Below are 25,236 nucleotides of genomic sequence, written 5' to 3' on the forward strand. Positions count from 1 at the left end.
CTTTCCGCCGGCCCCTCTCGGAGCCTTCCCCGCACCGGGCCTTGGCCCAGGTTCGAGCAGGGAGGGTGGCTCAGCTCGGCTCGGCTCGAGCCCGCAGCGCTGGGCTGGTCCGGTCCGGGGGTTAACGCAGCCGTATGCGGGCGAGCCGGGGCCTGTCTGGCTGCGTATTTGCGCCTTCGTGTCCGCCCTACTGTCAATGTCCGCCCCGGCCGCGACTCACCTCCGCCCGCGTGAGGCAGGGCGATGGGCGTCCAAGGGCTTTGGAAGCTGCTGGAGTGCTCCGGGAGACCCATCAACCCCGAAACCTTGGAAGGGAAAATTCTCGCTGTCGGTATCCTTGAAACCCGCCTGGAGCCACTGCCCCGCCGCCAAAAGATGCAGAAATTAACCTCCCCCCGTCTGCTCGGGCTGGGCGGGGTGTGCGGGTGTGGAGCCGGGGGCGGGGCTGTTGAGATCGCAGGGTTGGACAGATCAAGTGGCGCGGAGTGCTGCCAGCTGGTCTGGGTTTTCCCGCGTTTCACACAAGGTAGAACTGTTGCAGCGGAGGGTGTTCCCGTCTGAAAAGCGGGAAGGGACCGAATCCCTCCGTATGTTCCTTTCGTTCAAGCCGAAAAGTTGGGGTGCTGCATCTGGTGGGCTCCAGCTCGGTTCTTGAAGTTTTTCTGGGCATTAGAGTGCAGTGTGTTAATAAAAACGGGTTTTGCTCTTGTTAAAGACACATTCAGAGCCTCTCTATATAACACGTGAGTCAGGCTGAAATGGGTCGCACTCCAGTTTAGCTGGTTGTTACAGAGCGGAATGTAAAAACCCTGTATTAGCACAGGAAGAGACATATAACCTATGTTTTTAAAATGTCATGTGCATCATGGCATGGTCAACTAGCTGGCCAAGCTGGTGTAACTTAGTTTGAATACAGGGTGTGTGTGTGTGTTTTAAATAAGTGTTATATACAGCACTTTATACCACACTAATTATTTGAGCATCAGAGCATGGTCATAAAGTATATATTTTTTGAGCATTCTAGATTAGGCCGAAGGGAGTGATAGTCTGTAACAGTGTTGCTTAAAAAAACATGTGCTGGCTGAAAATTTATCAGAGCATGCATAGGATTCATCTTTAGGAAACAAAGGTATACTTTTTGGGACAGAAACTAACCTTTGCCAAAATTCTATGTATTTTATTTTTACTACCCTCTGTGTGGCATTGAAACTAACCATTAATCTTCATGAATTATCTTCATGGGTTAATTTTAAGCATTACGAGTAAAAAGTAGGAATCAAGGGATGAGAAATAAGAACAAACAACAATTAATCATTTGACTGCTCTAGAACCGTAATACAAATTACAGTTGCAGTAATCTGTGTTTTATAAGCATATGTGATGTGTGTAGCACTGACGGTTATGTGCAATGGAATACAAAAAGAGTGAAAACTAATACTTAGCTTGTGTGACAGGGAAAAGATCAGTGTAATCATCTTGTTAACATGAATGAAAGCTGGGAAGCTGTTACAGTGCATTCACTGAGTTGAGCCAAGAGTGTCTTTGCATTGTTTGCAGAGTGACTCCATTGTTTCTGTTTGGTTTGAATATGCTGTTAAGAATTCCTTCCTTTCCGTTTTTTCATTCTTCCTTAGAGAATCATCTCATCTCATGTGTACCAAACCTAGCTGCTTGTGCTCGGAACAGCAGACAAGATTTAGGTCTAAATAAGTTTAGGATAACTTGTTTATTGTATGGTTAACATTGTGAAATGTATTTGTAAAACTATATTTTTTTCTTAACTGTACTTCAAGATATTAGCATTTGGTTGAATCAGGCAGTAAAAGGAGTAAGGGACCGTCATGGCAACACCATACAAAATGCTCACCTACTCACTTTGTTTCATCGACTCTGCAAGTTGTTATTTTTTCGAATCCGGCCTGTCTTTGTTTTTGATGGGGAGGCACCACTACTGAAGAGGCAAACTTTGGTAGATACTTTTTTGCGTAGTTTTATGTTATTTTCTTTCTATTGCTAAATAAGACAGAGAGTTATCAACAAGAAAGTTTATGAGTAGGTGTCCAGTCATGTATTTTTGTATTGAGTTGCAATTCTGCCATTAATGTTAGTGAGAGCAGAATAGGGCTTTAAATCAGCTCAGGTGCAGAAACAAAGGTTCCTCTTTTACAGGTTAAACCTCTGTAATGCAAAACACTCTTGTTTGGCAACATCCATAATCTGGCATGATTTTGTTAGCCAGACGGTCACTTGGGTTTGACCAAATTTCCTGTGGTCCCATAAAGTTTTACAGCCAGTAGTCCTGGCTCTCAGTGTTCTGTGCTGTTGTTTAGCTGAAATTTACCCCTAAATGTCTTCCAAGAGCCCAGCAAGAGGTGGAAGTGTTGGTAATGTGATAGACGATATTGACGTCCCATGGTCCAACAAATTCTCTCATTCAGCACCAGTCAGGTCCTGAGGGTGCTGGATGAGAGGGGTTCAACCTCTACATTGTTTCTGCATGAACAAATGCATAACTATAGTCACATCGTGATGTTTAACTACTGTCGCCACGCATGTGAATTGATATATTTAAATTAACCTTCAAAGTTTGAGAGAGAGAATATGATTACTGTAGCAATTATATATAAAGTTTTGATGACAAACTAAATAAGGAACAAATAGATTTTTGTGCCTGGATTGAGAAATTGATAAATCTCAAATTTACAAAGGTAATTTACATGGGGAAGCGCTGCTGTGGTTTACATTCAGAAGTGTTCAGAGTTTTGATATGTTTAGGGTTCCTGTATCCTAGGTACTGTGCAAGCCAAATCAGTGGCCTCTGTTTGGAAGACTGACATAATGTCGATGTATCTGTCCCTGCATGGAGTCACCATTAATGTAATGGGGCCAGAATGGTACCCCTGGAGTTTGAAGTTAATGGGGCCTGATCTAGGGGTCTGTCGGCACAAAATCAGTTGCAGAACTAGACCCTAAATTAAGACAAGACAGACAAGTTGGATTAAAAAAGGAAGTAGGAGAGAAGATGATGTATTGTGTGCAGTTGACAAGGTTATTTAAAATAAATAATCAAATATCAAGCATATGTCAAGAGTTCACCATTTTTCTTAATTGTTTAGGAGAAGTACACCATGCAGTGGAAGTCAATTATAATCTTACAAGTACCTTTGTCATGAACCTGTGCTAAGCCTTTTAATAGTGGGCAATGGATAACTTTCATTTTATGATCCTTTCTCGTTTTAACACCTTTGCAATTATGAAAGAAACCTGCCCTATAAAAACTTGAATTCATTGGTGATAAGCGAGGGATTCATGGAAGAAAACAGTCTACCCATTCCAGCGTATCTCTGACACGGAACATTGCTTGCCACATCCCACAGTGCTGCTTCTGAAGTATGACTTGGCTATTAGAGAACTGGCTCATCATCTGTTCTATTGTTACAAAATGATTAGTTCTCAGACCCACTTTTAGAAATACTTGTATTTAATTCTGATTAATTTAAGGAAGGAAATGTGATACTCTTATGTGATTTGCCTTTCCTCTTTTTCGTAGACAGCAAAGTCTTAAAAACACCTTTCAAAATCCAGGAAAAAGCCTTATGGGATGCTGTAGGTTCCAGATGTATGTATATAACCATAGCAGTTTTGTGGAAACCATGAGGGAGGAGAAAAAGTCTAGCAGCTTCCAAGTTACCCATTTTAAAACTGGCAATCAATGAGTAAAGGTTGTAGGATTGGATTCTGATTATCAACCCATGATCCAGTTTCTGATATTTATGTGGGTATGATATGGAAAATTCATGTGTAAGAGTAGTTAATTGGAAACATATTTTCTGTTAACAAGAAATCACTTTTTAGTGAAATCTGATATTCATTTCATGTTCTCAGGCTAAACGAAGGCAAAGAAAAGAATTGGCAGCCAGTGATTCTAAGAAAACAACTGAAAAACTCTTGAAAACTTTCCTAAAAAGACAAGCTATCAAAACAGCTTTAACAGGCAAAAGGCAAGAACAAAAATATTATTTTCCTCTTGTTCCACTGGCTGTTTTTGCTTAAATATTAATAATTCTTCCCAACTCTCTTTAAGCGATGAAGCACTGCCCAGTATTTCACAGGTTCGAAGAGAAGAAATTGATGATATGTATGCATTGTCTTCTGTACAAGAGGAAGAAAAAAATAGGTAAGCAATGATTAGACAAGTACCTCAGCCTGATAAGTTAAAATCAGCATTGAATGTTGGTAATACTGCTTTTGAGTTTGCTGTTAAATCTTATGTTTGTCTTTAGAGCATTCTGTGATGGGATGCAAACTGTATTTACTTGTTGCTATTTATTTAAGTTAACTTAGCTTTTGTGAAAGAGGCTGGGTTGATTGCACCCCGAGGCAAAAGCCTTCTATAGTATCTATAGGGGAGTGATTGGTAGCATAAGCCTTCATACACCAGCCTGTAAATGTCCATTCCTGCTGATTTGAAGTGATTTCTTGACAATGAGTGGGCTAGATCAGCTTCCATGATGATTCGGTTGTTGGCCCCTGTTTTGATCAGTAACCAGCAAGGGTGTTCTTTGTAGTTTTAATTTTTAATATTGCTACATCTGTGCTAAGAATCAGAATGAATCCCCAAAATAGTGGTCACGTGATTGGTCCAGTTTTGACTGATAAATTATCTTGTTACTTGCAGTGACTGTTAAGGCCATAGTTTTGTTGAGTGTTTTTAGAAGACGTCAGGGACAGCAAAAATTTAGTAGAAGTTGTGACATGTTCCTGCCTCTTACTAAAAATGTCCCTGACAAAATGGAAAGGGAAGAGGGTACACTGTTCTGCCTGTCTGCAGGCAATGGCTGGGAGCCTGGGGGAGATGTGGAGTGTTGGTCTCCCTGTCGTGCTGTGTCAGTAGCTATCAAGGCAAGTCTACAGGGCTGGAAGCTGCTGGTGGTGGGTTGTGAGGAAGGACCTGTGGCAGCTGTGGAGCTCTGTGGTTCCCTTGCTGACTGTGATGACTAGGCTGCTGTTGGAGTGGCCCTTCTGGTAGTGGCTGGGCTGCTGCAGTGCCCTAATGTCATGGGGGGGGTCTGTGGAAGTCATGGATTCCATGCCTATGACATAATGAAATAGTGATGATCTTTACATCCGATCCAGTTTGTCACCATCTTTTTTTGCTAGCCTGTCTCTTTTATGTTATAAATTTCAGATTATTTAGTGTCTTAGGGTTTCCCTGTTCATGAGCAAGCAGTAGATGAATTCTATTTTATGATAAAAAAAATAATTTTGCATAAATTAAGAAAACCCCACAGGTTCCTTTTTGTCCAGTTTGTTTTCTTTTGTCATTTTAGCTCAGAAGATGAAGAGGAAAAAGAGTGGGAAGAGAGGATGAGCCAAAAAAAAATACTGCAGGTAATTGGACTTGAATAGCCTTGTAATTGTGAACCTTTCCAGCCATTCACTTGACATGGGTAATGTTAATAACAAGACCAAAATATATACTGGCCAGTGGGTACAGATGTACCACATTTAAATCCTGGTGTCAAAATAGGACTGCCTGCCTAAGGGACCAATGACTTTTTAAATGTCTGATATATTTGCTATTCTCAAAATGTAGAAGTTAGTGCTGTCTACTGGTAGAGACCTAGAGACTCAATTTTTCCAGTGTTGTATAGTGTTCCTTTCTAAGGTGGTAAGTTTTGAAACGTTTAGGGACAAATACTCTTTTGTAAGTGAACTCTGTAAAACCTTGTAGGCAACTTAGAAGAAAACAAATATACAGTAAACCCTTGAGTTACATGGGGGATGCTCCATGTAATTCAAACTTTTGCAGAAGTCGGTCAGGGTGGGGAGATGGAAACAGGCTACAGCCTGATTCCCCGGCTCTCTTGGGTTTGCCTGGTTCCCATCTCCCTGCCACTTGTGAGACCTGGGAAACTGAACAGCTCATGTCTGGTCAGTTTCCCGGTTCCTGCTAGTGCAAGGCAGCTGGGAACCAGGCTTCCACTTGGTTCGCAGCTCCTCTCTGCTTGGAGAACCTGGGAAACTGACTAGCCATGAGCTGGGTCCCGCAAGTGGTGAGGAGCTGGGAACCAGGCAGTAGGCTGGCTCCCAGCTCTCCTCCCCTTCCAGAGCCGGGAAACTGACCAGGGCAGCAACCTTGGTCAGTACCCTGGCTCCAGCCAGTGGAGGGGAGTCAGAATCAGGGGCAGCCTGGCTCCCATCTCCCCTGCACTGGTTGGAGCCAGGAAACTGACCAGGACTGGTCATTTTCCTGGCTGTTTCTCCCTGTCTTTCCCCAACTGCTCCACTGTCAGCAGCACTCTGCGGGAAGGCAGAGAGAAATAGAGAAGGGGCTCTTAGCCTGCCTAGCTGCCTGCGTTAAAACGAGTTACGTGCAACTTGAAGCCATGAATTTTGAGGGTTTACTGTATATGTACCTTTTCACTCAGTTGCTCTCTCAATAAAGTATGAAAGGATGTTGGAATCCCTCCTGTCAAAATTCACAATTCATTTAACTTCCAAAAACTTGAAGTCAGTTGGGCCCTCCTCTCTTACAATTTTGTCCCTTTGTTCTGGTCTTGATGTCTCTGTTCCTCCATTTGGGTCTCATTCCAATTTTTGTCCCTGCAACAAATGCAATCTCTACAATGGCATCTCTCTCAGCAGACTCATTCTCTTTTAACATTTTCCTCTTTTCTCTTCATTGAATAATTCTAAACCCTCACTTTTGCTCTATGATTCGGGTGTGCTAGTCTGGTCCGCTTTAGACTGTCAGACAGATACTGTTTTTATTTATGGTCCTGATCGTGTCGTCAGGTGTGAGTGAGCAGGTTCATGTATCCACATGCATTGTGGCTGCACATGGGTACAAGTGTCTTCCTGCAAGGTTCCAATTGCAATATTGGGAACGAAGTGGCTAAAGTGTCATTTCTGTTGTTGGTGATACCCAAATGCTGTGATGATATTGTTCACTGACACTCTGTGTAACTGTTCAAATTCTACATATTTAACTTTCAGTAATATAGGAAAACATTGAAAAGCCTCGGTTGCAACCATATTTTAAAGGTCACTATAGTGTGACCTGTTAAAGTTAGAAATACTGTGGCACAGTAATAAAAATACTTGCAGGACAAGTAAACTTTTCAAACATGCTTTGGACTTATGAAGGAAGAGAGATGAATGGTTTCTTTTAATGCATGTTGAACCTCTAAAAACAGTGATTCTCGTGATCATGAATGTTCCTGGGCTAGAGCACACCAGTGGCTAAGAGTTGGGCAACGGCAGGGCCTGCAGCAGAGCATCCTGCCAGGGCTGACAGCAGCAGTGCCAGCTGGGCAGGAATCCAGATAGGGTCAGTCTCAGAGGTCCAGCAGCCCAAGTAGGCCAGTGACCAGGAGCCCAGCTGGGGTGTGCAGCCCAAGCAGGGTTGGTGGTGGGACAGGCTGGAGCTGGAAGTGGAGCCGGCCTCGGGGGGCCAGGTGGCCAGGCCTGGCAGCTGGAGCTGGAAGCCAGGAGGGGCCATGGCAGCAGCTGGGGCTGGGAGGGACGCTGAGTCAGGCAGAGGGGCCAGAATTGACCTCCCCAGTTTTGACAAACTCCCTTGTTGAGGACCAGTGATGTTCTGAGGGTGCCAGATGAGGGAGGTCCAATCTGTAGGGCGTTATTCACCTATTATGCATGCATTTATGCATACCCACACTGATTTTAAAACACTTGTAATCCCTGAGTTTTTTGAAGTAGGTTCCATGCTACTTCCCTTTTGGTATGTTGATTATTGTAGGAGAGGATGAAAGCGAACGAGTAAGTGTCTGAGCAATGTGCATATGTGAACATCGGCTTTATATAAAGTTTGCATTCATGCAGTATCTAATGATGATTGTAATATGATAATCTTTTTTCATAAAATTCATACTATTTTGAAGTAGTCTGCCTTCAAAAGGAGAAAGCATGATAAACAGCAGATTGTGCATGATGATGAAGGCATGATGGTTTGAATTACTGTCCGCAGAGCAAGCTAAGTTCCCATCCAGGCTTTGCACCCACAGTCTGCTGCCAGACCTGGCCACCAGCTGCTGCTAGCCTGGGCCTCTGAGCTCTCTGCTCCTGCACCACCAGCCTCTGGCAGACTACACAGCTGGTCCTGCCGCCAGGGCTCTGTGATCCAGAGGCTGCCTGGTCTGAAAACGGCTATGGGCCATATGATGCTGGACCAGAAAGTCCAACATCAGAGAGGTTCAACCTGTATGACTGGATGATGTGATTGATGCCAAATATGTAATTTGTTTGTGATAGGAACCCTGTTCTTTGCATCAGAAATAAGTTTCTCCTAATGCTTCGTGTATATAATTTAGCAGTGTCACTGTTTTGTTTTTGTTAGGTGAATAGTTACTTTTACCTTCCTATTTTGGTAGAATATGGATAGAACGCTAGAGCTTTTATTTGAACTTTTGCTTTGAGGGTCTACATACTGTACGTTTGACTTTCCATTTGGTTATGAGTGACTTTACATATTTGTGTTGCCTTGACCGTAGGAAATCAATTTTTGTTAATTGCCTTTCTTTTCATACAGGAAGAATTCTTTGACAATCCCCACTCTGTTGACATTGAATCAGAAGACTTCATCAGTTTGCCTCCAGAAGTGAAACATGAAATCCTGACAGATATAAAAGAATTTACAAAGCGACGAAGAACGTTATTTGAGACAATGCCAGAGGTAAAATTTTAAAAAATCAACTAGCCCAGGGGCGTAGAATCTGCTGCCATTAGTGCTGAAGGGACATTGCATTAGTATTTCACATCAAGAAATCTTTACTAGCAGTGCTGTGTTGAAAAAAAATGTGACTGCACAAAAATGTCAGGGTTATGGTTCTCATCAAACTTCCTTTCTATATGTATTCAGAATCTTAGTTTCTGACTTTAGTTAGAACTTTGGCACTCAGATTTGCCTCATAAGAGTGGGCAAATTATGTTGTGGCTCATAGAATCGTAGAACACCAGTACTGGACTTTGAGAGGTCATTGAGTCCAGTCTTCTGCCCTCACGGCAGGACCAAGCACTGTCTAGTCCATTCCCAATAGATGCCTGTCTAACCTGCTCTTAAATATCTCCAGTGATGGAGATTCCACAATCTCCTGAGGAAATTTATTCCAGTGTTTAACCACCCTGACAGGAAGTGTTTCCTGATGTCCAGCCTAAACCTCCCTTGCTGCAGTTTAAGACCAGAGGCCAAGGAGAACAATTTTTCTCCCTCCTTCTTGTAACCCTCTTTGAGGTACTTGAAAACCGCTGTAATGTCCACTGTAAGGCTAGGAGATAAATTCGGTTTTATTAAAATTTGATTTTGTAAGGCTGGGTTACTTAGGGACACCTGCTTGGTTTCTCTTCAAAGATTGATGAAAGGGTGATTGTCAATAGTTACATACTATCAAGCAGTACACCCTGTGCAAGGCTGTTTTATTCTTAAGGTAAAACAAAATGGAAGCAAACAGAAAAAGAGCCTATAAACAAGTGATTAAGTTTACCAGATTTATCTGCAATTCTAATTTGGAATCTGGCAGGCTCAGTGCTTGGAACCCTACCCCGAGTATCAGGGCCCTTTGTGAATCCTGGGGTTTAAAACCAGGCTGTGTATCCAGAAATGCTTTGTTTGACTGTTTGGGGTCTGAAGAATCTAGTTGGAAGTAATACATCTCCAGGGAGGTTCATAATACTGGAAGTTCATTGTCATCCCTTTCACCTCCATCCCCAAGCTTGAAGGTATTCGTAATGCCATAGTAACACACAAACAATTGCATTTTAATACAATATATGCCAGAGTTGTTACCACTAATATGATATACTTTATTAAGTTAAACTTTATTTTAAGTTCCATAAGGTTCAAAATATTGTCAGTCTGTAACACTAACTTATTTTTATCCTGTATTAATAGGTCAGGGTTACTGTGACATTGCAGTCTGTAATAGAAAAATGTCCTGTTTCTGAAAGTGCTGAGATGAGAAACTAAGTTTTCTTTTCTTTTCTTTGTAACACAACCTTTTTCTCCACAGCCCAATGTATACATTTGCCTCAAGAAATTCAACAGTTACATTTAATTTAAATAGACTTTGGTTCCTTTTATTTTTAATTTGAAGTTAATTTTGTTTGTTTAAGGAGTCCAGTGACTTCTCACAATACCAACTCAAAGGTTTGCTTAAAAAAAACAATCTGAATCGATACATAGAAAATGTGGAAAAAGAGATGAATCAACAGCACTCAGGCCAAATCCAAACCCAGTATGAAAATGAGGGGGGCTTTATGAAAGAAGTGGAAAGCAAGAAGGTAATCTCTGAAGATACTTCTCACTACATTCTGATAAAAGGTATTGTAGTTATCTCTTTACATCCTCAATTTCTTTCAGGGAGCTCTTGCTGTTCTTGTGTGTGAAGGATCTGAGTTTTATGTGCAGAACAAACAGTTGATACTTCTAATATAATGAACTATAACACTAAACTTTATTATTGAATTGTAGTGGAATAGACTAATAAAATCCTTTATCAAGCACCAGCTTCTTATTATTTTAAATTTAATTCAGTGTAGAAGAAAAAGAATATACAAACACTTACATATGAAGAAATTTAGCAATTTTTTTTTTCCAGGTATTCAAGTCAAGGAAGCCACCACTACACACTTAGAAACTCTTTCAGTTGGGCATTCTTCCACGGGACCTAAATATAATATACCTGATAAAATACAAAATGAAATTATTGCTAGTACCAAACCACCTTCACCTGAAGAGTTAAACGCAGAGATGGATGGCAATTCAATTGCAGCGGCACCACCTTCTCCCAGAACTTTGCTTGCTATGCAGACAGCTATGCTAGGAAGCAGCTCAGAAGAGGAGCCGGAGGGCAAAGACAAAACACACCTGAATTTGGATCCAGCCACACTCTGCTCCAGTATAGCTGAAGGCAATGTCTCACCAAGAACAATGCAGGCCATTCAGCACGCTTTAAATGGTGGTGATGATGATGATGATGATGATGCAAGAGCAGCTGTTACCACTAGTGCTGATAGAACACAAATGGAAAGATCAAGGGTGAAGGAACTTAGCAGTTCAGATGAGGAGAACGAGGTTCCTAAAATTGAGGATGGAAAAGAACTGCTACTTTTACCTACAGTTCTTTCAGCCAACACAGTCCTCATGCAAGATGGTGAATCAGGCCAAAAATGTCAGTCAGATATGTTTCTGCTCCCTGTACCTAAAGGTGTGTGCAAACCATGTGTTAAAAATTACTCCTCTGTTGAACTCATTAGAACAGATAAAGAAGAGACAGAAGATGAAAAAGATAACACCTCAAAAATGGACTCGGGTTCTGTGCAAGAAAATATGAATATTTGCATGCAGAAACCAACAAACTCCCCAAAAAAGACAACTTCAGTGTCTGTGATTCATTCTGAAACTACAGAAACTTCCAGCGACGGGGAATTGGAAAACATAATGTGTGTTTTATCGAAAACAGATACTTCTGACGTACAGCATCCACTTTCAGTCACTCCAGAAATGGAGGGTGCTAATGAGGCAAGACTGGAAAGAAAATCACATTCTGAAGAGAGCGAGTCAGATGGTATGTGCAGCATGCTGTTTTTTCCCATATTTTATTTTGTTAGCCAAGGCCCTAGTCAGGATTAGAGCCCTACTATGCTAATTTCTGAACAGATTTACAAGATGACAGTAACTCTACCCTGAAGAGTTTAGTCTTCTGACATGAACCTTACCTCTCAATAGATACAGCTGTATTTTTTTAAAAACATCTCTTACTTGTGATGTAAAAAAAAAAATCTGGCTTTGACAGTAACTAAATACGTAATCACTTGTAGACAGGAAGACGTGCTTCTTTCTTATTTTGTACAAATCAGTTTTTAATAAGGGAATTTTTATACTTTAATTGTAGAAAAAAATTGTGAATTTGAAATTAGATGGTTAGTGTATTATCCTGTCACAAATCAAAATGTTCCTGAAGAGGGGCTGACAATTGCTCTAATTATGAGGAGCTTCATTTCAGATCATTCACAAATTTGTCTTGTTTTGAATACTGGTTTGTGAATCGGAACTTCTCAATACTTTCTTGATATTTCAGCAGTACTCAATCTTTCTGATGTTTATGGATACTACACTGGTCTCTTGGTCTGTCAAAGAGAAATTAATAATTTGGAAATTTTTCTTTATGAAAATGCAGCTACAGTAACATACCAAAGCACAGTAGGCATGAAAGGACTCTTTATATAAATGTGTGTTCTGTATAAAGAATAGTACCCAGACCATCCTTTGTATTTGGTTGTGATCCTGCAACAGGTAAGTAGCTATTTGACTAAAAAAGTGTATTCAGGTATACAAATGTTCTAGTCATTTAAAAATGTAAATGGTATTATCCATTTACTAACAGTTGATCTAAGAATTGCCAGAACTCAGGCAAATTTTTTTTTCTATGACTGAGATCATTCAGTGGCTAGACATGATCATCTTAGTTTCTGGGAAAAGAGATCAGTGTAGTGTCCCTAAGCATTTTTTCTCATAGGCTCAATAATAACTTAATTTGGCAAGGGAGAACACTGCTGTTTTACTATTCAAGTCTGATTTTGGTATTAGAACCTCAAATTCAACTGTTTTTGCTTGGAAAGTCTGGGAGTATATAAATACATCTTCTCTTCATAAGTAACAGATTCCCTCCAATTTTAATTTACACGTCTGATCCTCTGGGAGCAAAAAGCTAACTAACAATCATATCACTTGCTGTGGGTACCTTAACATTTTGATTCATTTAAATGGCACATTTAATTCATTATCACTTGCTGTGGGTACATTAACAATTTGATTCATTTAAATGGCACAATATTAATGCAGAGTTGAAGTTGTGTGCCAGTATGTTACTCCTTTGCAGAAAGGACAGAGTTAAGGGTGCATGAGCATGAAATGTAAAGCCTGTTCAGACAAATAATATTTAATTCTGTCTGCTCAGGACATCATTAGTTTAAAATAACAAAAAGCTGCTATGGAAGCAGTGAGAGCAGCAAAAGCTCTTATGTGATGTTGCCATTCCCTACTAATATCTAACAATGGGACTGTTCAGAGGACTTCTGGAGCATGGAATTGTATCTGATGGAAACAAAGCAGACACATTAATGTATTATAGGATTGGAGTATGATGTTTTATTTCCTTAATGAGGAGGAAATCATGTTTTGTTTTGTGGTTGGTGGTTTCCCCCCTCCCCCTCCTTGTGCAGGTAGCTTTATTGAAGTGGGCAGTGGAAGTAGTGATACTGAATTTCCAGGTGAAGTATTTAAAACATCACTTATTCCCTCTGAACCTGATGAGACATTGGCTGTTGAAGCAGCATCTGTAGAACCAGAGAGAGAAGGAGAGTACAGTGCCACAGCGAACCCCCTTAAAGGCACCGCTGGAGAAATGCAGTTGGCTGTTCATCAGAATGCTGAATCCACAAACGACAGGGAAGATGCAGTGAATGAGTGGCAAGATATTAACTTGGTAATGATGCTTGCTTTTTGTCAGTTGTATTGAGTGACTAGTAAGGTGATCTCTAGTTAAATTGATTTTCTAAAGAAGCTATTGAATGGACACTTATGGCAAGATCTGTTGTGTCCCCCCTTTAATGTACTGACTGCTTCCCTGTCTTATTCATTTGTCTGCTTTGAGGTACAGAATATACTGAGCCTGATTTGTTTTATGTAAGAGGAGCTGAGCATCCACAACAATTCCAGTTGAAGTTAATGGGAGCAGTGAGCACTCAGCTCTTCCAAAAAACGTTCTTATTTATATCCTTATACTCTCCTAAAGAATCACATCATGATGACTGTCTAGCATCTGTGTGAGTTAGTGGTGAACAGGCCTCTGTTACAACTACAGTCAAGGGTATACATATATATAAATTATTACTATATTTCATTATTGGTATGACCAAACTTCGCTTTTGTTTAACATCCAGGAGGAATTGGAAGCCTTGGAGAGTGACCTTTCTGCTGAACAAAACATGCTTCAGTCTCAAAAACAACAGCAAGAACGTACTGCTGCCACTGTAACAGGACAGATGTTCTTGGAAAGTCAGGTAATGTTTGCAGGTCATATTGATATTAAACATAAAAATCACTACGTCTTGGGAAGTCAAATGGTATGTCAAACACTGTCCATAATGGTGACTAATTGCTGTCAAATGTACTTGAGGACTTTTTAATATTTGTAATACTTCATTTTCCTAAAGGAGCATTTACGAGGGTAACTTCTACTGAAACAAATACATTAAACAGTTAATAAGGCTGGATGTTTTCTCCTCTCAAATTAGCAAGCTGTATAGATTCCACAATTCAGTCTTCAGTCATTTTTGAGTTCAGAGGTACAGGGAGAAAAATTGGAGGATTTAGCTCATCAGAGACATTTAAGAGGTGACTTGATTGTGGTCTGCAGGTGCTGACATGGGGAGAAGAGTTCTCATAGCTGGTGGCTTGTAAACTAGCAGACTGCTATACCAGAGCCAATGGCTTGAAGCTGAAGCTGGACAAATTCAGTGTAGAAATAAGGCTCCATTTTTAACAGTGAGGAGTACTAAGCATTGGAACAATTTTTCGTGGTTTCTTTATCACTTGCAATCTTTAAATCACAATTAGATGTTTTTTGAAAGATTGCTCTAATAATTTGACCAAAAGTTGTGGGTTTGTTACAGAAGTTACTTTGGGAAATTTGATGTGATGTATTTTGCAAGGATCAGATTAGGCCTCAAAATCTGTAAGAGATCTGATTTGCTCTTTTTTTTTTATCTCTGCACTGAGACATTGTTCCTAGATAATTCTTTTCATTTAAACATTTTGTTAAAATACACATGCTTTTGAAATATAATGAAGTTCTCTTCCTGTATATGGCTGCATTAAATACAGCTTGCCTTGAACCTTATGTTGTTGAACTGTCTTCTATCTCAGCTTACTTTGAGTAGTAATGGGTTTCCTTACAGAATAAGGAGCTACTTGTCTTGTGTTAGGGTTGCGGAATTGGATACAAAAAGAGCACATATGACAAACTAGTGACATATTCAGCTGTTGAAGGCTACCTTGTTTATGAAGTCAGTATGGCATCTTGGTTGGAGAGATGGGGGTGAGCAGATGGTGGCTCTTCTGCCAACTTTTCTGCAATTCAGCCCCACCAGCACATCCCAGTACTACCTCCCCTACAAAACAAAACAAAACAAAACAAAAAAAAAAACCAAACCAAACACGAGGCCTCTAATAGGCTTGAATGGGTCAGAAACCAAAATTCTCAAATATCACCAAAGTTGACTATGTAATGATTGACATGAGTGATACTACTTGCATATGTAAGGGAATAGGTTTGACCCCTTGACTTTAATGTAAATTGCTTCAGTTTGCAATGAATGGATAAATACTGTCTGGATGTGAACTAGCACTTTTTTGAGTCAAGCGGGGTATGTGATGAGCTATCCTTTTTGATGACATACTAACTTCAACCACCCACTTCCTGTAGGAACTTCTCCGGCTGTTTGGCGTTCCTTACATTGAAGCACCTATGGAGGCAGAGGCTCAGTGTGCTGTCTTGGACCTTACTGATCAGACCTCTGGGACAATCACTGATGATAGTGATATTTGGCTATTTGGAGCACGGCATGTTTACAAAAATTTCTTCAGTCAAAATAAGTATGTGGAATATTACCAGTATGTGGACATTCAAAACCAACTAGGTAAGGCTCAAGTGCTTTTATGCTGGAGATGTTGTTTGTTTTTGATCAGTAGTTTTGTTCTATACTCTTTTAATACTGGAACTCATTCAGAATCCTATTTAACTGTTGTGAAGATGACTTTTGATAGATCAAAGTCACATCAGACAACATTTTTGTATGTTGGTTTGCGCAGTAAGTCATCTTGCTGAATTTACAGACAATTGTTGCACCCAATTAGGTTAGTAATATATATGAAATGGAAGTCTGCTTTTTGGTAAACACTCACGTTTTGTATGAAGAAGAGAGAAGATTTTTATGTAGTTCTAGACAGAGCAAATTTATATAGGCAAATTATAACTAAACCTCTGTAAACTTGTTGCCAGCAAACAATACATTGCAGAGATCCAATGGATTGTGACTTTTGTAGAAAGATGTTCAGCTACTAAGTAATCCATGGTAGTGCTTTTCTTTCTGATTGTTGGTGCAAGAGCAAAGACTATAAAAAAGTATGCTGTACTGAACAAAAAGATTTTAGCCATGGCACATAGTAAACCATGGAACTTTTAAGCTTGTGTGTCCATTACCTAATTTACTAGGGACAATTTTTCCCCCATTCTGGCTCTTTCTAAGCCACTACTTATGCAAAACTGCCACAAAACTCCCTGGTTAGAAATTTGAAATATTTTGATGTGTTTGTTTATTACTGATCATGCAAAATTTCTTAGTTATAAGTAAAGAAAAAGTTATTTGTTCTGCTGTGGTTTGTTCTCCCTGCAAATTCTGAGACATTGTTTTTGTCTAGTGCTGTGGCTGATGTGATAGGCATTTCTTATTTCTGTATACAAGAGTAGTTACAGTAGTTCAAGAAGATAGTGGAGAAAATATCAAACTTGTCAGTGTATAAAAGTGAGTCTCTTTTCTCTTTACCTTATTTGTGCCTTTGTGGCAGGAGTTCCAATTGCTTCTGTGAATTACTGTGAAAGTATTTGTATTTTTAACTATTGGTGATATAGTAAAGTATTTTCATTTGGTCTGTTTCAGGGGGAAAAATCAGTTTTACTTTTTCTGTCTACCATTTTTCCTGCTCTGCCCTTCCTTGGCAAATGATTCTCTAAACCCAGTTGTCTTCCTCTGCTGTTGCCATGGCCACATAGACATTCTCATTAGCTGCCTGAAGGACCTTCCCTGCATGCATTCTCCTTCCCATCTCCCTCTCTATGGAAACAATTTCCATAGTAAGCTGGTGGATCCAGTCCCTGAGGAGTGGTTCTGGTTTTCTCTCATAACAGTTCCTGGTAGAAATGGCTACCTCTCTGTTACTAGTTACTGGTAAAGATGGCTAGGCTGGCTATTTTCTTTTCAGCTGTTTCAGAAAGAACCTGAAGGCCTAGTCATGCAACTTAAAGCAGTGAACATTATCACCCTATGTCCTGCAAGCACAGTATGATCAGCCTCTAGCCAGGAAGTGGAGACCACACAGTTTGACAACCACTGGTTTAAGCCATTTGAATACTCCGATTATAGACTTTGGGAGATTGTGTGTAGCATTGGGTTTTGTCTCCGAATTCCTGTTGCAGATTCCACTAAAGTTAGGTCAGAATTGAAGATGGGGTGTGATGTAGGTTTTTAAAGATGTGAAATCACGTAAGGGCCAGAAATGAATGCAGCTTCTCCGGGTCCCAAATAGCATTTTAACTTTGACTCTAAGGAATATCATACACGGTACCTTACACCAAGTAGTAGCAGCTGGACCAGCAATAGTGTTTTGAGGTAGGTCCAGAAAGTAATAAACAAGTGCTGACCTAGACTCAGAGTAGCTTTGCTCTCTATGTATGCCTGTCTTTTTTCCTGTTGCTGTTTTAGTTGTTAGATAATATGAAGTTCTTTGGGAGAACTGAACTTTAATTCATAGAGTAATATCTAGTTAACATTTTCTGTCTTGCAGGGTTAGACAGAAGCAAGTTAATTAATTTGGCCTATTTGCTTGGAAGTGACTACACTGAAGGGATCCCATCTGTTGGCTATGTAACAGCAATGGAGATTTTAAATGAATTCCCTGGGCATGGAATAGAACCTCTCTTAAAATTCACGTATGGTTTATTTGATTTTTCTTTCCATAATACGTATGTTGATTTCACATATTTTTCTGTTGCTTTAGCATTGGGGAAGAGTACAGATTACTGTTGAAAACAGTAGAGATATGATAGGGCTGAAAGGGATCACAAAAAGTCATGAAGTACAGCCCCCTCCTCCACTGAGTGTGGACCCAGTAAACATAGACTCTCTCCATGAGGTGTCTCCAATATTTCCTTAAAATCTTCTAATGATGGGAATTCTACAGCCTCCATGGGGAGCCTGTTCCAGAGCTAGCCACCCTTATTGTTAGATTTTCCTAGTATTTAACCTGAATCTCCCTTGCTGCAGATTAAACCCGTTCTGACATATACTAAGTTCAGTGAAAATGGAAAGCAATTAAGTGTTCTTTATAACAGCCCTAAACATATTTGAATACTATTGTCCGATTCCCCCCATGGCCGCCTTTTCTCAAGACTAAACATGCCCAGAGTATTTAACCTTTCCTTATAGATCAGGCTTTATAACGTTTTTGCTTTCCCTAAATTTGGGGGGGTGCAGCCTGTTGGGGGTGGGTATGAAATTTCAAAAGAACGGGCACAGAGTGATCAGTCTCCCTCCCAGCCATGGCCTCCACTGGCTGCCTGGAACGTCCCTTTCACCTGCTCCTCCTGCTTGCCCAGCCCAGACCTCTCCTCCCTGGCACAGCTCCAAGCTAACAGAGTCAGCCAGCAGCGTGGTGAGCAGCTGCAGCTGTTGCTCCGCATGCACTTTGACCTTGCTTCCTGCAGCCTTGCTGCCTGCCAGGCAGGGGGCACCAGAAGGCTGCTGCTGAGCAGTGAGGGAGGAGAGTGAGCCATGGGTAAGTGAGCTGCTCTGCTCCTGCCTTGTTCCCCCCACCATCTCCCTCTGCTGCTGGTCCCCCAAGCCCCAGGAGGGAGCCTTGAACTTTGCAATCAGCTTGGCCTGGGCTTCTCTGGATGTCCTGTGAGGAGATGCCAGAGGGTTGAGGTACAAGCGCGGGGGGTGAGGGGTGGGGGAGCGTGAAAGGGGTGTGTAGTTGCTAAGGCAGCAGTCAGCAGGGCCAGGGGGTGAACCCCGATTGTGCCTGGGGGAGTATGAGAGGGAACCTGGACTTCCCTTTCCCTACGAAAGGCAGGATCAGGTGTTTGCCCTATGCTTCGGTTAGGGAGGGTGCTGCCTCTCCTAGGAGATTTGCCTGCAACACAAGCCCTGCTTAATGTGATGCCTGCAACAGCCTATGCAGGGGTGCACGCTGCGGGGAGGCATGACATTTCATAAATGCTATTGGTCTGCCTCCCCCACAGCTTCTGCTGGCTCCTCCAGCCTCTGCTACCTCCCTCACCTCCACCCTTGTGGCCTCCAGAGGAGTACAGCATGACACATCACTTCCAGGAGGCCTCGGCTCTCCTCCGGAGCTGTTGGGGTGGGGGTGCAACTACTTACAGGGACAAAACGTGGGGCCTGATGCAAAATTTTTGCTCACCCCTGCTCTAAATGCTCCAGTTTATCTACATATTTCCTAAACTGGACACAGGACTTCATCTGAGCCCTGTCAGTGCCAAGTAAAGTGGGACAATGCCCTCCTGTGTCTCATATATCCAACCCTATTATTTATATACTCCAGAACAATACTAGGCTTTTCCACAATAGCATCACACCATTGAGCTGTGTTCAATTTGTGATCCACTGTAAACCCTAGAAGCTGCCACCTGCTTACTTATTCCCCATTTTGCAGTTACACATTGGATTATTTTCCTTCTGAAGTGTGGTACTTTGAATTTAATCTTGTTGATTTCAGACCTATTCTCAACTTGTCAGTCATTTTCAATTCTAATCCTGCCCTCCATAAGTGATGTCATCCACATGTATTCTTCACTCTGATATCTAAGCAAGTGGTTCTTAGCCAGGTATATACAAATGTCTTCTGGGGTTGCATCAGTTCATCCTAGATATTTGCCTAGTTTTACAAGAGGCTATATGAAAAGTGCTAGTGAAGTCGTTACGAACTAAAATTTCATATAAATATAGCTTGTTTATACAGCTTTATATACTATATCAGCGCTTACCAACTTGAAGGTTGCCATTTATTTTATAGTTAACTGTAAAAATGAGAGTAAATGAGTGACACTTGTATGTCTGATTTTGTAAGTTAGTACTTTAAGTGAGGGGAAATGTGAAAAGTGAATTGTTCAATATTTCTTAGAATCTTTGTGCACTGAATGAATCCAGGGTTCCTTTAAGAAGTATGTAATCAAGACTATCATTATGAACAAGCCTGGAGTGAGCATGAGAGGCAGACTCAAGGCTGCCTGAGCAACCTAAATTCAGGCACTTTCTAACTTGAACATTTTTCAGATGTGTTTCCTTTATATCTGTTTGTAAGTACCTGTGTCTGGTTAGGACTGTATTTTCACGTGTTACTCTTTGAAAGTAATTATTTGAAAGTAAATATTTCAAAGTAATTTGAAAGTAAGAATATAGTAAGTAGGAAGATTTCATCATTTTCCAATTTTTGTTTTAAACCATTTATGAATCAATAGCTCAATACACTGGAGCCAATTTTTAAAACTTCATGGAGAAGTTTCACTTGTCAGTGAGTTTACCTGGGGCTCTGGCTTTTTATTTAAAAATATGAAAGTCAAGTTTGTTACAAAAATCACTGAAGAGTTGTGACCAGATACAGAATGCTCTTCCACAGTGAATCAGTAAGGCCTTCACCCTCTTTGCATTTACATACTTGTTAAAGATCCACTTCTGTTGTGCTGTGTTTGAGAAATGTAGTTAACTTTTGCTATCCAGACCAAAATGTGGCCAGAGATCAACTTGACCAGTAATAATTACAGATTGCATAACTTCCTGTCGTGTCTGTGTGCCTTTTGATTGTATGGTGCTGGAGGCAGAGCTGGTACCACCTTGTTGCTTGGAAATTGCTTATCGTGTCTTGGCACTACTGGAAACAAATAAGCAATAACAACAATAAAGGTTGTTTAAGTTTGTTTGATGGCCCTTGATATTTTAATGTGTTTCAGTAAAATAACAGTCTCTCTCTCCTCCTATATTATTCAGTGAATGGTGGACTGAAGCTCAGAAGAATAAGAAAATAAGACCCAATCCACATGATACTAAAGCAAAGAAAAAACTGCGACGACTGCAACTGAGTCCTGGCTTCCCAAATCTGGCGGTAATAGAAGCTTACCTGAAACCTGTGGTCGATGAGTCAAAGGAATCATTCATTTGGGGAAGGCCTGATATAGAACAGATCAGAGAATATCTTTTTACAATGTGTCTTGTTGGAGTTGTGAACCAAAGTTGCTTGGATTGAAATGAGTGTATGAGTCATTTAGCCAAATCGGTACAGAGAACTAAATTCTTCTCTTGAGAATTTCTTCAGGAGAGTTTCACTCTAACTGTAACAAAATCAGTGGTTCCATTGTCAATTTAGCTAGCATCTCTTGTCATAGTACATTTCTGTTTCTTGCACTCACTGCAATCTGAGATAGAGTGCTGTCTAAACATTTATGGCAATTGTTCTCTGGTTAGGTAACTAAATGAAGTCTGTGCCATATATACAAACATTGAGTTTTTTCTTTTCTCACGTTCAGTGTATTTTTGCAGCAATTGTGGATGTAGGCTGAGGGATCTTTTTTTTGGTGTTAAACACAGTTTATTAATAATAGAGGTGGTTTGGTGGGGCGAGGGACGCTTTTCTGAAGACATTTGCGATAATGTTGGCAGTATTTGTTACTACATCTTGAAATTTCCTTTTTTTCTTACAGTACAAATACTTTTAGTTACAGTATCTTGTAGAGATTCTTGGTTAGGAAAGAAACTTCTATGTTTCATGTCACACTTAGTAAGTTAGTAAGAAGCTTTTTTTAATATTTGGTGACCCTTAACTACCTACACGTTCTGTCAGAATTGCTTCGGCTGGACTAGAACAAAGACAGATGAAGTCCTTTTACCTGTACTTAAACAGCTGAACTCTCAACAGGTAATCATGTTGTTGGAGGATTTTAGGTAGTTTGATGTTGGTTCAAAAATTTAAAAGCTAGTATTTTTAAAATAACAAACAAAGCTTCAACCAAATGAGTATTACAAACCCAAATAATTTAACAGACTCTTGGACAAATTTTGTGCTGAAGTGCAACCCCCACAAATCTTTTGAATTTGCAGGTTGCCACAAATTGTAATTCAGCATGGAATTAGGCCTTATGTATGAAGGTATTAAAATTATAAGTAAATATATTTTTAAAATGTCATTAAGTTGTAAATTCTTTTGGGAGTGAAGGTTGTACACTTTGTGTAGTGAAGCATGTAATATAATTTTAATGGTATATATACATTAGTAAAATCTAAATCTGCTGCTTCCTGTTAGCTCCTCAGTTCAGCTTTCTGCTTGTTCTGTGGTAGCTGATGTTACAGATTCATACAGCAGCATAGGTAAACTACATTTAATCTGTGCTTTTGGGACATGGGAGCTTGGCTCCTATAGGATTTTCAAAGCAGGCTGGCAAGTCTCCTGTTTATGTAAAGCTTCATCTGTCTGAATGTTTGTAAGTATTCTCTCAGTTTGGTTAATTGAGGTTGAACTACATTCCCCAAAAAGCCTTATATGTTGGTAAGATCAGCTCTTGGAGGGTGATGCAGATCCCTGAATATAGGAGTAGACAAATAAATGGATGTTTTAAAATACTTATGTTTAAATCTACACACAGTCTGTTAGTGTTGAATCTTAAGTGACTTAAAAGAGTTGAAGTTAAGACTTAAAGGCTGTGGCCACACTTGGCCAAAACTTTGAAATGGCCATGCAAATGGCCTCGAAGATTACTAATGAGGCGCTGAATTGAATATTTGGTGCCTCATTAGCATTAGGACGCTTCCGTCCATGGCACTTTCAGCGGAGGGGAATAAGGGGGTTTCGAAAGGTGCGGGGTCCTTTCAAAAAGAACCCCCATATAGCTGTGCCAAGCCACGAGCATTCCAAAGCAACTCTTTTTGAAGCACCATGGCTGGAAGCGTCCTGCCACTAATGAGGCGCTGAATTGAATATTCAGCGCCTCATTAGTAATCTTCAAAATGGCCATTTGTGGCCAAGTAATCTTCGAAACGGCCATTTGTGGCCAAGTGTGGCCACAGCCAAAATGTTTCAGTAAGCATTCAGTTTGTTCAAACAGAATAATATTTTATTTTGCTGTTTTGTCCAAAGGACAAGCATGGTTGTGAGAGTTGTTTAGTGCAATCAGTTTATTATATTAATAGCTTTGCATTTGAGAAAATGCTAATAAGTGTCGGTATGTAGGTCTGCGGGTATCCATTTGTGCTGGAATTGCAAATAATGTGTTATAAGTAGGAATGTAGTACTTGTAAAATGTGAAGGGAATTAATTTCCTTAATTTTGAATTTTTCTTTAAATAGGGCCATAGTGTTTTCTTGCTCTAAAGAAGCTTTTCATACTTAATGTATAATTAATGAAGACCATCGCTAAGGATCACAAGAGATGGAGAATAACTGTGGACCCCCTGTGCTCCACTGGGAGCCCAAAGGATTAAATTATACAGTGTTTCTCTCTTTAATCCAGAATTCTCACTGGCAACATCTGTAATCTGGCATGCTTTTTTTTTTTATTAGCCAGATGACCACTTATCATGGGCATGGTCATGTGTCCTGTGGTCCCATAAAATTTGTTTACAGCCACCAGTCCTGGCTTTCAGTGTTCTGTGCTGTAACTTAGCCCTAAATGTCTTCTAAGAGCCCAGTAAGTAGTGAAAGTGTTGGTAATGTGCTAGACAATATTGACTTCCTGTGGTCCAGCAAATTCTCTCATTTGGCAACAGTCAGATTCTGAGGGTGCGGGATAAGAGAGGTTCAAGCTATACTGTAGGATTATATAGTATTATATGAATAATCTCTTCTAGTAACTCATCTTGTAGCATGTATGTACTTGTGATGCATATTTCATTTACTTGATTAGTCGTCACCAATTTAGACTATTGTGTCACTTACTTTATTTATAGAAGGCCTGTCATTGTGGAATGTAAACTTCACCTCTTTAATTTTTGTGTACACTTAGAGTCAACTTCGAATTGATTCGTTCTTCAGACTAGCACAACATGAAAAGCAAGCCATTAAGAGCCAGAGACTTCGAAGAGCTGTGACTTGTATGCAGAGGAAAGAAAAAGAAGCAGCAGCTGAAGAGATACAGGTGGTTAGTGCTGTTGCAGAAAGAGAATTTAAACATGGTGAGAAAGAAAAAATAGCTGTCCAAGGCACAAAGGATCAAACTACCGCTTCACAAAGCCAAAGGGCAAAGAGGAAAAAGCATTCAAAGTCTCAAGAGGGGAGTTTCCATGGAGGAGGTTTCATAGGTGACATGCAGCTGTCGGAGGCGTCCAGTGGCTCTTCAGGGGAGGATTCTGAAAACAAACTTTTACATAAGAGCAAAAGAGGAAAAACTGTCAAGGAGTCTGCAATTCAGAGGAACATAGTGAGACAGGAGTACAGTAAAAAGGAGGAGGTAAACAGTAGCTCAAGTAGTGAGGATGAAAATGAAGAAAATCCAGTCATGGTGACTGCCAGATCTGTATTTGAGGGCAAAAAATGGAAATCAAGGAATGCGAGAGGAAGGAAAAAGAAAAAGTGCTAACTGTGTTTTATGATCACATTTTAATACATAAATGCTGTAATGAATTCTCTGATAGGAAAAAATAAACAAATTATCTTTTGTTTTTTCTCTGTGTAATGAATTTATATTGTGACTAGACTGTAAGAGAGAGACAGCTTCAGTGGTCTTGAACTGTACTGTTCTCAAGCCAGTTATTTAAAAGGTCCAGTGTTGGGCCTCAGTGAAAATTTCCATTACATTAAATAGGAGATTTTTCTGAATTAATTTATGTAATCGGGCTTGAAGATGATTTGTCAGTTGTATTTCCTAATAACTGAAGTGAGATAGTTGTATTACACTCTATCAACATCACACTTTACTGAAGACAAAGTGATGTACAAAATTTCTGAATACTGAGAGAGAGAAAATCAGCTTAGCCAATTTTGGATCTCTTATTCTCTTCAGTCTGCCTGTCTTCAAAAGCTTCATGTTCCAAGTTTCTTGTTTACTGCGTCATTCATGGCACAGAAAAACCCTATAGACTTTGGTGGTACTGGAAGGGAAAAAGACAACACTGAGAATTTACATAATCCAAAAAAGGAATGGTCTCTTTATCGTATTTATCTTAAATTATACTTCTTGCCTTCAGATGTCTGTGACTCCCGTTGATGTCACAGGAGTCACCTGAGAATGGCCAAGGGCAAAAATTGTCCAGATTTGGAGATGATGTGAAACTCTGGCTGGCTTCCTGTTGTAATACAGGGAGCCTGTCAGACACCAGAGCCCTGACCCTGGTAGGAGTTTTAAGGAATGGCAGGCTTCCCATGCTGTGTTAGCAG

General features: G+C 40.3%; 1 protein-coding gene across 5 annotated transcripts; it reads left to right on the plus strand.

Moving 5' to 3' along the window:
• Positions 1-19: 19 nt before the first annotated feature.
• ERCC5 (ERCC excision repair 5, endonuclease) lies at positions 20-24,518 on the plus strand. Of its 5 annotated transcripts, none has more exons than XM_074989788.1 (15): positions 20-331; positions 1,794-1,969; positions 3,886-4,001; positions 4,085-4,177; positions 5,331-5,391; positions 8,552-8,695; positions 10,132-10,339; positions 10,617-11,585; positions 13,243-13,505; positions 13,963-14,082; positions 15,507-15,720; positions 17,645-17,789; positions 20,863-21,063; positions 21,703-21,787; positions 23,867-24,518. In XM_074989788.1, exons 1-15 carry the CDS (start codon positions 244-246, stop codon positions 24,437-24,439), a joined length of 3,456 nt encoding a protein of 1,151 aa, XP_074845889.1. In that variant the 5' UTR covers positions 20-243; the 3' UTR covers positions 24,440-24,518. The 5 variants fall into 5 exon arrangements, with proteins under 5 accessions (XP_074845889.1, XP_074845898.1, XP_074845915.1 ...); XM_074989814.1 differs by lacking the exon at positions 20-331 and adding an exon at positions 3,551-3,619 and having other exon boundaries at positions 1,846-1,969; XM_074989797.1 differs by lacking the exon at positions 21,703-21,787 and having other exon boundaries at positions 20,863-20,977.
• The last annotated feature ends 718 nt before the right edge of the window (positions 24,519-25,236 follow it).

The sequence above is a fragment of the Carettochelys insculpta genome, chromosome 1, assembly GCF_033958435.1.
Source record: "Carettochelys insculpta isolate YL-2023 chromosome 1, ASM3395843v1, whole genome shotgun sequence".
NCBI classification, from domain to species: Eukaryota; Metazoa; Chordata; order Testudines; family Carettochelyidae; genus Carettochelys; species Carettochelys insculpta.